Raw genomic sequence first — 12,872 nt, 5'->3', positions numbered from 1 at the left:
TAAATTACTCTGTGAAAAACGAAACGAGATCAAAAGAGAAGGAAGTCAATTAGTATAAAAGTGGAAGACCTAATACATTTCTTATCCATATATTGTATTATTATAAATTAACTCTTTCATATTGAATTACATTTATTTTCTGTTAAAGTAATCAAAATAGAGTAAGAACGCTGTGTTCATGTTTGTCTTTTATTTGAATGGTCAAAATGTGGGACTCTCCGTACTTGACTTGTTTGGTGCTGTATATATTTTCTTTTCAAATTATCATTACAAATTCTCGCACTTCGAATATTTGGAAGCTAAATGTGGAAGAAGATCAAATTGTTGATGGATCTACATTGCCTCAGGTCTGTAAAATGGTATCAATATGTTACATTTAGGTAACTATACAAGAGATCTACCAATATTCAATATTCTTGACATTATTATCCTGATTACCTTGAATTCACCGTTTTTTATGTTACATAGGTGAATATTTCCTTAAAAAATAAATTAGTCTTCTAAAATAATCAAATGGCTATGCAATTTTTTACGTGTTATATAAATTTCTTATTTTAGGATGACACTGATAAATCAAAAATGACCAAAGAGGACTCAATTTTTAATATAATAACGTCTACAGTTTACTATGGTAATACTTGGACAAAACATGGCTTTGATATGTTTTGCACAGACTGTCAGTTATATGAACAACAGAGGTAATTATTCAAAACCCATCCATATTCATTACATACATAATATTTAAACTTTTATCATGTATCTCTATGTAAAGTCTCAGCATAACCAGATAAAATTATTTCAAATCACTGTAAATAATGAATATAATGTAATATATGTTAAGAACCTACCTGTTATACTGTGTTGATGTACATGTTTATAAATTAGAAACTTGAAATGTATGGTAAGTATGTAGGTACCCATATAAGAATCAAACAATTTTTTATTTATGATTCATGTTTTTGTTATATACTAGTTTAGGCAGTATTTTTAATTATTATTATTTTCAACTGAGCAGAACTGACAAGATGTTAGATAAAATTCTTGATGATACTTTATTTTGAGAATTAATTGTGTATGTGTATAATATTTCAGGGCTGGTACAGACCCAAGTGATGAAACTACATCAACAGAAACAAATGATGATGCTGATGATGAATATTTAGACTGTGGCAAAGCTGTGAATTTCACATATTATGACAATTTAGTTGGTGTGGCAAGAAGACACAGGCATCCAAATGTGCCTGAACCACAGGTAAAAATAACATAAGTTTAATAATATATTAAATAACTTACTGAATAATGTTTTACAAGATGATTCAGTCACTAATGTTTGCATAGGTTTGTTGTGCTAGTATAGTTATATATATGGCATAGTAAATAAAAATATGATTGAGTGAGAATGAGTCGACAATGTTATTACGGGTCATCAAGTGTCCATCAAATTGGTGATATAGTGACTCTTTGGGAAATCAGTGGAGTATGTCTAGCACCATAGCAAGATTGAAGATGTTCATTTATTAAAATCACTAAGAAAGGTGTAGATTCTACTAAAAATATTAATATATCCATACAAGTTACACCTGTAAAGCATTGTACATACCATCATAACCGTTATCCCAAATGGGATAGTCAGAGGAGTTGGCTACTTTATAGTCTTGTCAATATGGTGGCGACCACCATTCATGGTACACACATTTCACAGGGGAAATTTCAATCCAATTCATTCACTCCAATTTCGCTCCCTGCCAACTGCAGTCATCAACAACTAATTCTTAGATTATACAAAAAAACATCCTCTGTTGTTAATTGATTTTAATTATATATATTAGATATAATATTAAATAGGTATTGGTGTTTAATAATGTTATTACAATATTTATGATTCATCATTACAGGTTGCCCTCATATTTACAAAGAAAAAGTCCTTCAAAAATGGTGTGACAGAGCTAGACATAAATGCACTTGAAAAGCGATTGAAAAAAGCCAAGAGGGAAAAACCGAAGTCAGTACAATTGTACAATCAGATTGGTAATTTCTGGCGAATTAAGGGTGACACTCGACAGTCAATTGAATGCTTCAGACGTGCCCTTGCAGTATCACCTTATAATGCCGAGGTAAGTTATATTACTTTAATGTAGGTAACTAAATATTGGATTAGACATTGTCAAAAATATATGTATATAGCTAAAGTACATATGCCTCTCAAATTGAAGGAAATTTTCAATATTGGCAATAATTCTAAAAATGATGCTGTACCATTGAAACTTACAAAACTCACAAATTATACATAAAATGCTCTTATTGACAATGAATTCAATGGGAACAATTACAATGTTACCTTAAAAATGTTTATTAATGCCTGTCATTAAGTATAGCAATCATCATAACCTCTACTCTTGTTAAGTTAATCGCCTTCTTGAAAAACTATTCTATTATTAAACTGTTAATTCAGTGAGTCAATAATGATGATTCCTCATTTCCTTAAATTGTTTTAAGACATATTTTAGAAAATATTTAACACATAGAGTAATAAGACTGACCCAGGACAAGTATTCAAACACTGTCTGCTCCCGAATATGAGCAGAGCTTGTGCTATGGATACTAAACAACTAATACAAAGTATAAAAATTTACAATAAGATACCAAAGGATATACTGGAATTACCCTTAAATAAATTCAAAACAACTGTTAAATCATATTTACTGAGCAAAGCCTATTACTCACTAAACGATTACTTGAATGACGAGTGTGCATGGCAATAGTTGTTCATGCATGGGATTTTCATTTAATGTTACACATAGACACCTATATAAATATACATTGTAAATAAACTGGCTTTAAAAAAAAAAAAGTAATTCAATTTAGTCTTGCCAGTTCTTCTCAATTGGATCTATATACTGCACTGGACGGTAGAGAAAAAGTATAATATAAAAAATTTGTTGAATGAGTGCCAAAAATGTCTAACATGTCCTGTGAATATTTTTGATTTTTTAATTTGTATACAAAAATCATACTCATGACTACAAATTTTTGCATAATCTGAGTAATGAAACCCATGCCTATCGGAAGTAAGTCAATGTGCTAAACATTAGTAGTAAGTCATTAGTGAGTAAATACTTAAAAATATCTCAGGTGCTGCTGAATTTGGCGCGGGTGCTGTTCACACTACAGTACCTTGATGATGCCATCTACCTAACACGACGTTCACTGGAAGTGCAACCGCCCGATCGCAGCGCGTGGCAGCAATATTTCACACTTGGAGAAATATTAAAGGCATATGGACATTATCAGGTGTGATATTAAGGTCTTTAACAATCACAGCTATATTGTATTTATTATAATTATTATTACTATATTTTATCATTCGCCCGAAAATCAATCAAATATAATACATTCATATTCGTATTTATATATGCATACATATATAGTTAAAGAATGACTATATAAACAATATAAATAACTCACACACACATACATATACACAGACACTTACCCACATACCCATACTCCTAATCAAACACATGGACACTATAATTTTTATTCTTTTTTTGTTTTCCTCATTTTTCTTGTATAAGTACTTATTACTTTTTTTTTTTTTTCTCAGTACACTGTGTTAAATAAAAGTTCACTACAATCTAGTATGTCAAAAAGAATAGCGTCTCTTTTATACATTTTTTTTTGTATTCAAAAGTTTTAACTTTTTTTTTTTTATTCCTTTATGTACACAACTGCAGATGTACCAAAAAATGTTTACAGAATGTTGGAGGGAACTGGCTTTCGTGACACAGGTTTCACCTAAATCGAAAGCCAGGGCTAACTATATTTAATTGTACCGTGCATTTATGAATAAAGTTTATTATTATATTATTATTATTATTATATATAGACACTCTAGTGTATTAAAAATATGTTAGTTTATAACTTAAATATTACCTACTAAAATAATAACTTACCAAATTAAAAACTTTAACCTGAAATGTATTTATGTCTATTAAACATACACAAATACAATGTATTATCATGGCTGTATTTACAAAATATAAATAATATTCAGATAACTGCCTCTAAATATATGTATTTTTATGTTTACAGGAAGCTGCTGTACATCTGAGACACACTCTCGATTTGAGGCCAGATTTTGAACCAGCGCTGGCTGCTTTGAAGGATATAGAAAATATACCAGAAGCATCAGTTCACGTGTACACACTTCTAATAATTGTTTGCCTGGTAAGATTAATTTTCATAACATAATTATGTCACAATATCAAGCAGGAAATCTACAATCATATATGTCGTTTCAGGTGATGGGAGTACTCCTAGTAATACTGTCGTCAGTAGACAACGGTGGCGACGTAGAAGAACACAAAACCCAGCGTCACTTCAACCGGGCGATGGCTATGCGTTCGCTTCGTGGGGTCGCGCTCGCCGGCTCACGAGGTCGTAAGAAAGGGGGCTCCTAAACAAGACGTATCTCATGCGATTGGCCTGAGTTTGCTATCTCTAGTTGAGTATTCCTAGTCCATCAATGTATTCTTAGAGTTTTATTACGAACTAAGCTTTTCCTTAAATACTGTCATGAACTTTTATAACGGCGTGTTTGTGTACCAGCTCAATCTCAATATCTAATTACTTATTTTATCTATATATAATGAAAGAAAATTGCACTATGAACTGTATCTCCTATCATTACTACCGCTTCAGGGTCTTTTGAGAAAATTAAGTGTCTGCTTAACATTTCACAACTATTATTTTTCACAAATTCTACTAGGTATATTGTAGTAAAAAGTATTTTGCCGTTTAAAATTTGATAGGTTGTGATATCTTTTTGTGTTCAGAGATGACAAACTCAGGCATACAATTATGAAATTTAGATTTTCTCGCATTAAAAAAATTACGAGTGATATCAATAAAGATATTTATTTAAATAACATTGCTATTCATGCATGCAAAAAGGAAAACTGATACATTGTGACACTGTTCTGTTACATCCACTTTTACAAACTGATATTATATTACTGTGTTGATAAGTTAACAGAGTAAATTATAAAATACTGCAAGCTTTAAAATGTTTCACAGGATAATGTTTATTGGAATTTTTAAATTATAAATATCTTTATAAATATCTTTAATAACATTTGTCATACCCATCTCTATATTTCTGTCGCAATTTGATAAAAAATCATCGTCAACATTTTAAAACAAAGTACGCAAAGATAAAACAATCTATAAAGCAGACTATTTGCAGGGTGAACAGTTCTCTCTGCAAATGCTGCTGTTTGTTATGTAGTCTCAATTACTTACCAGTTTCGCATAACTCTGTTAGCTTATCAATATTCGCTGTGTTGTGAATTATAACCTGATGCTTTGGCAAAATATTCATCGTTGGTTAGTGCTTGTGTTTATTATATTTATTTCATGGATGTCACGGAACAGTATTATCAATCGGAGGCTAAAATGTACAAAATTTAACTTTATGTAAAAGTGACCAATGCGGTCTTGCCATGTTCATTTTGATCTCTGCTTTGTAGTCTTTGTCACCTCATAGGCGTTACCTAATGTGGTGTTATGTTAGCTGTCTGGAAGAATTATACTAGGTAAATGGACTGGAAAGTTTGTAATGGTGGGGTTATTGAAACAGTTTAAATAAGATTCGCTGCTGTTATTTCAGATGTGGTAGTTATATATATGTAAACTGATGACGTCTTATTAAACAGTTATTTACAAAAGTTGACATGCCGACTTTCGTTTATTAGAATTCAATGTGACAGATGATGAGCCTACCGCAGTCTCTCTAATAAATTTGGTTTGTTATCGCTGTTTTCACCAATTGTAAGAAACCATTATTAAAAGTCTGTAGTCATTAATTAACAACCACGGCCGTCTTTACATACTGGAAATCATTACAGCACCTTATAGCTAATATGGCTAAGATTCATAATTTACAAAAGCAATTATAAAAAAAAACTTACATTTAAGTAAGTTACATTCAATAGCCACTGTTTCATTCGGGTGGGTCCACATACCACTATTTCATTGAATTTTACAATTGATCTACAATAATAAATGTTCCGTTCTAGTTTTAATATATTTGTAAGATAAGATTATTCTCATTTTAACAGAAAATGCTTTACGTAAGCAATAATAGTTAAAAAAATATACTATTTGTAACTAGTTCATAGTATTAAAGAATGAGAAAGCTCGAATTTTTAACAAATAAAAGTGTGGGTAACGTCATGTAATTGAAAACTGCTAAATACACAAGACCTGCAATGTTCAGGAGTACAATCGGTTGTGGCATCTTTGCCAGCCTCGCAATGGGAGTATCACTTTTGCAACCTAGTCATTCACTTAGACAAGTTTGGTCCGCGCAATGCGGGGCCCGGTGTGTAAATCGTAAAGTAGTGCATGCAAAGTAAACTTGTTAAGTGTTCGTAGTATCTAAGGATTTAAAAGGAGAGTCTTAAATTCTGAGATTGGTAAACATGTACCTGTTTTCAGTGGTTCTTTTGTTAATTTTTGACTATTTATAACTTAATACATGATTGTCTTAGCATCTATTTCTTGTGTATTCTTTTACCTAATTTCTTGAAATATATCTTATTATTATTAATTATAGCGAAAGTTTGTGAGTATGGATGGATGTTTGTTACTCTTTCACACAGAAACTATTGAACGGACTTCGTGGATTATATGTACATCAGAATCAGAAACAGAACCGCGGGCACAGCTAGTATATCATAATAATGAGAACTGATGAACTGTACAATGGTTGGCGTCACATCACAATTGCATGTCTATGGCATGAAAGATATTTTGTCAGTGTCCCATAAATATAAGGGGACTTAGTCGTCCGGTGAAGTTGTAAAGGCCGGCTGCGGCCAACAGTATTAGAGTAGTCCGAAAAAAATAAAACTACTTGAGCCTTTCCAAGTACCATCTGTCTAATTACAAGTAATTTATTTATATGAAACAAGGAATCAATAAAATCCAGTTTAAAAAAATTATATGTATTATTTGTAAAATGTATACATGTAATTGAAAAAATCTGCCATTACTATGCCTATAGTAATTTTAGTACATTCAAGCTCAAAGAAATGCCAAATAGTAGTCTCGGGACATACAATTGTAAGGTCAATAGGTAAAGGTAGGTACTATAGAATGAAATGCAATGGCTGTTAAAAAAAATGAGATCTATACCTATCCACCCTACAATAGTAGTGCCCAAACCACAATTATTTTACAATAATTAGAAACAAATAGGCAATCCATCCTGTGTTATTTACTTATACCTAGATAACCAAAACAAGATTTATATAGCATGTGGTTCATACAAGTACTTCTGTATGACCTTGTTCGTTAATAATATTTATGATTGTAATTTGAGAGTTAAGCTACATCATGAATGCCGAGGCGGAATATGTCATGCTGGACAAAGAAGGACTCTCCAAGTGGCTTCAGTACAAAGGTCTGCATGTATGGATGTGGGGGATCATCGTCGCACTGCAACAGAAACAATATTGTAAATTTAATACAACTTAGGTGATAAATGTGTAAAGAAGTGAGTATCAGTTTTATTGGTATAAATTCACCCTTTAAGCATAAAAGACCAAGTAACATTTAAAGTATCTATATTAATGGTATTGATTAGTCAGTAAAGATTTTTTTTATTTTAATGTAATATAATAATAATCTATATACTATTCTTTACTAAATAATTCTTCAACTGATTATTAAATAATTGTCATTATACATAGAACATGCGAAGGCTGGAAAGATTTCCTAATAAAGAAATATTAGAATAGGAAAAAAGGAGATAAGCAACTGGGATTCTTATATTCGACTAACAATATTATCACATAAACATATTCTTAAATTATGGTCGCACAAGATTTTTAGTTTCGTTATATCGAAACTAAAAATCTTCTGTCTCAAAAAAATTTAGTGGTTGGGTGGTTTAAAAAAATACACACATATCACTAATGAGAACATTAAACAAATTCATCTCATTCCATTCAGGAAACTACTCTTATCTGCCTTCACACGACACGTTCTTTCATTCGCAATCAGGAGCGTATTATCCTGAATGATTGCATTTTACTATTTTTTTGAGTCCACTTTTTCACACAACGTCAATGACATACATGATCTTTAAAATAAAAATCACTATATTTATTTTCCAAAAATACGAATAACCTATACAGCAAAGACATGATTATTAAGGATTTATAAATTATCAATAACTATCTTTATTCTATAGTCAGATGCCATTTTGCTAAGATAATTATTATGAAAAGACACTAAAGCATGTACAATTGAAGAATGTGTGAACACGTGAACTAGCAGTGAGCGCAGTCTTTCTCATTCTCTTTTTCTACATTTACATGCACATTCCTTCCTGCGTGAAAGGTAATTCGCGCGTGAAAGAGCGTGCGTATAAAACAGCTAATAATAAAATTATGTGTTATCAGATTTATTATAAAGATGTCTAATTTACATTATAAGATATAATAGTAGTGCTATCGTAATGTTATTGTGTATTAAAATATAAGAAAAAGTGATGATAATTTATGTTGTAGGAACATCATTATTATTAACAAAAAATTAAATATTGTTGCATCATACTATTTTTGCTTTAACAATGAATCACTCTAAAAGCAAGCAATTAGACATTTTTATATCTTTTAATTTAAATTTAATATTTATGTCTTTTAATTGTTAATTAAATTCTTTAAAACATAAGTTACTGGTTAGCCACATTAGAGTCACAATGAAGACATAAATTACAATGCTAAAGTATAACACTAGTCTATGCTCTCTTACTTTCACTATGATGAACATAAATATGTTTAAACATCATGAAGTGCCAGTCGGAATATATCATGTTCTACATAAAATGAAGTTCCTATTGGCTTCAGCACAAATGTTTGAAGATAAGCATGTGGCTGATCATCATCTGTCTGTTACAAATGTAACAATAAAATTATTTTATACCATTAATAACATATAGATATAATGATAATGAGGTTTATAATGCCATACTAAACATACCTGCAACCTCCCGAGGACATTAATTAAAACTCCACCATCGAACATGGGTTGTGAATCCACAGATGTTATTAATCTACCAATTTTTTGAAAGGACAAACCCTGAAAATTAATTATGTTGTGCTGCATATACATTTTCCAGTGCAATAAAATTTCTCCAAATAGATACATAAAGCAAACAACAGATAATGAATTTTAACAAAATAACACAAACAATGGAATAAACAGAAGAACAGTAGCTGAAATGTTATAGAAATGTAAATAAACTACACTGTGACAAACATTCCATGGGAGGATTTATCTCTATCAGATTTGCGATAGTCAATGTATGTGTTCAAATGTCCACTATACACCTTGTGGCATTAACATACATAAACACTTGTATCTGTATCTAAATACAAACATAATAAGAATTTCAATTTAAAGCATGTTTTGTTATAAAACTGTATTTTTTTAAATGGATACTTACATTTAATTTTTCCATAATTTTTGCAGCACCTTGTATTTGAACACCTTCAAAGGTCATAAAAGAAGTTTCAACCTAAAATAAAACTACAAATATTAAATATACACTTACTTCGTAGATAACCTGATATTATTTAATGTCATGACTCAATTTTGTTTTGGGTGACCCTGGTCAAATATCAGTTCCAAGTACCAGTACCGTATATTTTAAGCACTCAAGTAGACAACACAATTAGTGTCTACTCAATGCAATCATCGTAAATATTGTATAAAGTAAAGTAATTTACTAATGTAGGAATTGTTTAAGACTTTTCGTATACTGAAACATATTGCAAAATTTGATATTTTTTCGGCGGGAGGTTAAAGTTAACCTACAAAAATATATTGAAGTCGATAAGAATTACGAATTTCAAGGAATATAGTACGGTGATACGAATGGCATTAAACAATCTGATATAATTAAAATAACTCACGTTGTACATATTTGCCAGATTTGGTCGTTGTGCCGGATCATCGAACAATGTGTAATATTGCTGTACGAATCCTTTACCGATAGCATCGTACTGTGGATTAAGCGCCATTTAGACGTGTTTAATGTCCAACTAATTTTAAAACGACCAGAAATCCCAATTTATTACAAAATTCAGGTATAAAATACCCAAATACATGACAAGAAAAGAAATGGTAAGCGGTTGAAAATGTAGCCATTTAAAAAATATCAAATATTCCCAACATTGTATAAAAAAACTCATTAATTACAGCTAAAATTATAAACTATAGATAGATAGATAGTACTTTATTAGCTTAAAAGGATTATAGCCCAAGAGCCCACGACTGCCAGACATACGTCATTTTAATAAACGTGAAAGTTCTTGTATGTGTGTCCCCAACACAGGTAAGAACGATCCCCAAATATGAAACCTGGATCGTGGTTCCTTTGGCAGGTACCAGGTAACAAAGGTGTAAAAAAAATCATATCAAATTCGTTATTTTAAGAAACTCCATATTTTCATATATTGTTCATAGCATTATTATAACTTGCGCTGCTCATTGCCAGACACTTAGTGTGGTTCCAACCCCCCGCCGGACCCCCCTAAACTATACTATTTTAGAAATAAACTTACGTCATTTTAATAAAGCTGAAATTTATATATATTATTGAGAGTTCTCTCAAACTGAGTTTCCTAAATTGCCAGACAGTTTTCTTGGTTCCTTATCCTACCAGATTCATTGAAACCGTATATTGGGTAACAACGGTGTATACAATTTCATATCAAATTCGTTATTTTAAGATGCTCCATTTTTTCACATATTGCTCGTAACAGTATTATAACTTGCTCTGCTCGTTGCCAGACCCTTAGTGTGGTTCCAACCCCCCTCCGAACCCCCCTAAACTATACTTTTTAGAAATAAACTTACGTCATTTTAATAAAGCTTAACTTTATATATTTTATTGAGAGATCTTTTAAACTGAGTTTCCTAAATTGCCAGACAGTTTTCTTGGTTCCTTATCATACCAGACTCATTTAAACCGTATATTGGGTAACAACGGTGTATACAATTCATATCAAATTCGTTATTTTAAGATGCTCCATTTTTTCACATATTTCCCGTAACAGTATTATAACTTGCTCTGCTCGTTGCCAGATCCTTAGTGTGGTTCCAACCCCCCGCCGGACCCCCCTAAACTATACTATTTTAGAAATAAACTTACGTCATTTTAATAAAGCTGAAATTTATATATATTATTGAGAGTTCTCTCAAACTGAGTTTCCTAAATTGCCAGACAGTTTTCTTGGTTCCTTATAATACCAGACTCATTGAAACCATATATTGGGTAACAACGGTGTATACAATTTCATATCAAATTCGTTATTTTAAGATGCTCCATTTTTTCACATATTGCTCGTAACAGTATTATAACTTGCTCTGCTCGTTGCCAGACCCTTAGTGTGGTTCCAACCCCCCGCGGGACCCCCCCAAACTCTCAATAATATATATAAATTTCAGCTTTATTAAAATAACGTAAATTTATTTATAAAATAGTATAGTTTAGGGCGTCCGGCGGGGGGTTGGAACCACACTAAGGGTCTGGCAACGAGCAGAGCAAGTTATAATACTGTTACGAGCAATATGTGAAAAAATGGAGCATCTTAAAATAACGAATATGATATGAAATTGTATACACCGTTGTTACCCAATATACGGTTTCAATGAGTCTGGTAGGATAAGGAACCAAGAAAACTGTCTGGCAATTTAGGAAACTCAGTTTGAGAGAACTCTCAATAATATATATAAATTTCAGCTTTATTAAAATGACGTAAGTTTATTTATAAAATAGTATAGTTTAGGGGGGTCCGGCGGGGGATTGGAACCACACTAAGGGTCTGGCAACGAGCAGAGCAAGTTATAATAATGATACGAACAATATATGAAAAAATGAAGCATCTTAAAATAACGAATTTGATATGAAATTGTATACACCGTTGTTACCCAATATACGGTTTCAATGAGTCTGGTAGGATAAGGAACCAAGAAAACTGTCTGGCAATTTAGGAAACTCAGTTTGAGAAAACTCTCAATAATGTATATAAATTTCAGCTTTATTAAAATGACGTAAGGTTATTTATAAAATAGTATAGTTTAGGGGGTCCGGCGGGGGTTGGAACCACACTAAGGGTCTGGCAACGAGCAGAGCAAGTTATAATACTGTTACGAGCAATATGTGAAAAAATGGAGCATCTTAAAATAACGAATTTGATATGAAATTGTATACACCGTTGTTACCCAATATACGGTTTCAATGAGTCTGGTAGGATAAGGAACCAAGAAAACTGTCTGGCAATTTAGGAAACTCAGTTTGAGAGAACTCTCAATAATATATATAAATTTCAGCTTTATTAAAATGACGTAAGTTTATTTCTAAAATAGTATAGTTTAGGGGGGTCCGGCGGGGGTTGGAACCACACTAAGGGTCTGGCAATGAGCAGAGCAAGTTATAATACTGTTACGAGCAATATGTGAAAAAATGGAGCATCTTAAAATAACGAATTTGATATGAAATTGTATACACCGTTGTTACCCAATATACGGTTTTAATGAGTCTGGTAGGATAAGGAACCAAGAAAACTATCTGGCAATTTAGGAAACTCAGTTTGAGAGAACTCTCAATAATATATATATAAATTTCAGCTTTATTAAAATGACGTAAGTTTATTTATAAAATAGTATAGTTTAGGGGGGTCCGGCGGGGGGTTGGAACCACACTACGTGTCTGGCAATGAGCAGCGCAAGTTATAATAATGCTACGAACAACATATGAAAATATGGAGTTTCTTAAAATAACGAATTTGATATGAATT

The 12,872-nt window shown here is 31.6% G+C and overlaps 2 protein-coding genes across 3 annotated transcripts; one reads left to right on the top strand and one right to left on the bottom strand.

Moving 5' to 3' along the window:
- Positions 1 to 5,104, top strand: LOC131845102 (uncharacterized). The gene is made up of 7 exons (XM_059194135.1): positions 1 to 347; positions 559 to 698; positions 1,093 to 1,252; positions 1,896 to 2,114; positions 3,133 to 3,291; positions 4,093 to 4,227; positions 4,302 to 5,104. Exons 1-7 carry the CDS (start codon positions 198 to 200, stop codon positions 4,458 to 4,460), a joined length of 1,122 nt encoding a protein of 373 aa, XP_059050118.1. The 5' UTR covers positions 1 to 197; the 3' UTR covers positions 4,461 to 5,104.
- Positions 5,105 to 7,010: 1,906 nt separating this feature from the next.
- LOC131845104 (probable nuclear transport factor 2) lies at positions 7,011 to 10,250 on the bottom strand. Of its 2 annotated transcripts, none has more exons than XM_059194137.1 (4): positions 9,984 to 10,231; positions 9,515 to 9,586; positions 9,049 to 9,147; positions 7,011 to 7,500 (listed from the first exon to the last, which is right to left on the bottom strand). In XM_059194137.1, exons 1-4 carry the CDS (start codon positions 10,089 to 10,091, stop codon positions 7,387 to 7,389), a joined length of 393 nt encoding a protein of 130 aa, XP_059050120.1. In that variant the 5' UTR covers positions 10,092 to 10,231; the 3' UTR covers positions 7,011 to 7,386. The 2 variants fall into 2 exon arrangements, with proteins under 2 accessions (XP_059050120.1, XP_059050121.1); XM_059194138.1 differs by lacking the exon at positions 7,011 to 7,500 and adding an exon at positions 8,772 to 8,957 and having other exon boundaries at positions 9,984 to 10,250.
- Positions 10,251 to 12,872: the final 2,622 nt, after the last annotated feature.

The sequence above is a fragment of the Achroia grisella genome, unplaced genomic scaffold, assembly GCF_030625045.1.
Source record: "Achroia grisella isolate CSIRO2021 unplaced genomic scaffold, CSIRO_AGI_Agris_v1 utg452, whole genome shotgun sequence".
In the NCBI taxonomy this organism is placed as follows: domain Eukaryota; kingdom Metazoa; phylum Arthropoda; class Insecta; order Lepidoptera; family Pyralidae; genus Achroia; species Achroia grisella.
The sequence above is the reverse complement of the archived record's forward strand: the minus strand, read 5'-3'. Positions and strand labels throughout refer to the sequence as shown.

Bases quoted from the DNA above. Each gene is read 5' to 3' on its own strand.
- LOC131845102 (XM_059194135.1), top strand. From the start codon at position 198: ATGGTCAAAATGTGGGACTCTCCGTACTTGACTTGTTTGGTGCTGTAT. The intron at 348-558 runs GTCTGTAAAATG...TTCTTATTTTAG, and splicing joins ATGGATCTACATTGCCTCAG to GATGACACTGATAAATCAAA. The intron at 4,228-4,301 runs GTAAGATTAATT...ATGTCGTTTCAG, and splicing joins TTCTAATAATTGTTTGCCTG to GTGATGGGAGTACTCCTAGT.
- LOC131845104 (XM_059194137.1), bottom strand. From the start codon at position 10,091: ATGGCGCTTAATCCACAGTACGATGCTATCGGTAAAGGATTCGTACAG. The intron at 9,587-9,983 runs GTGAGTTATTTT...GTTTTATTTTAG, and splicing joins ATCTGGCAAATATGTACAAC to GTTGAAACTTCTTTTATGAC. The intron at 7,501-9,048 runs GTATGTTTAGTA...TTTCTGTTGCAG, and splicing joins ATGTCCTCGGGAGGTTGCAG to TGCGACGATGATCCCCCACA.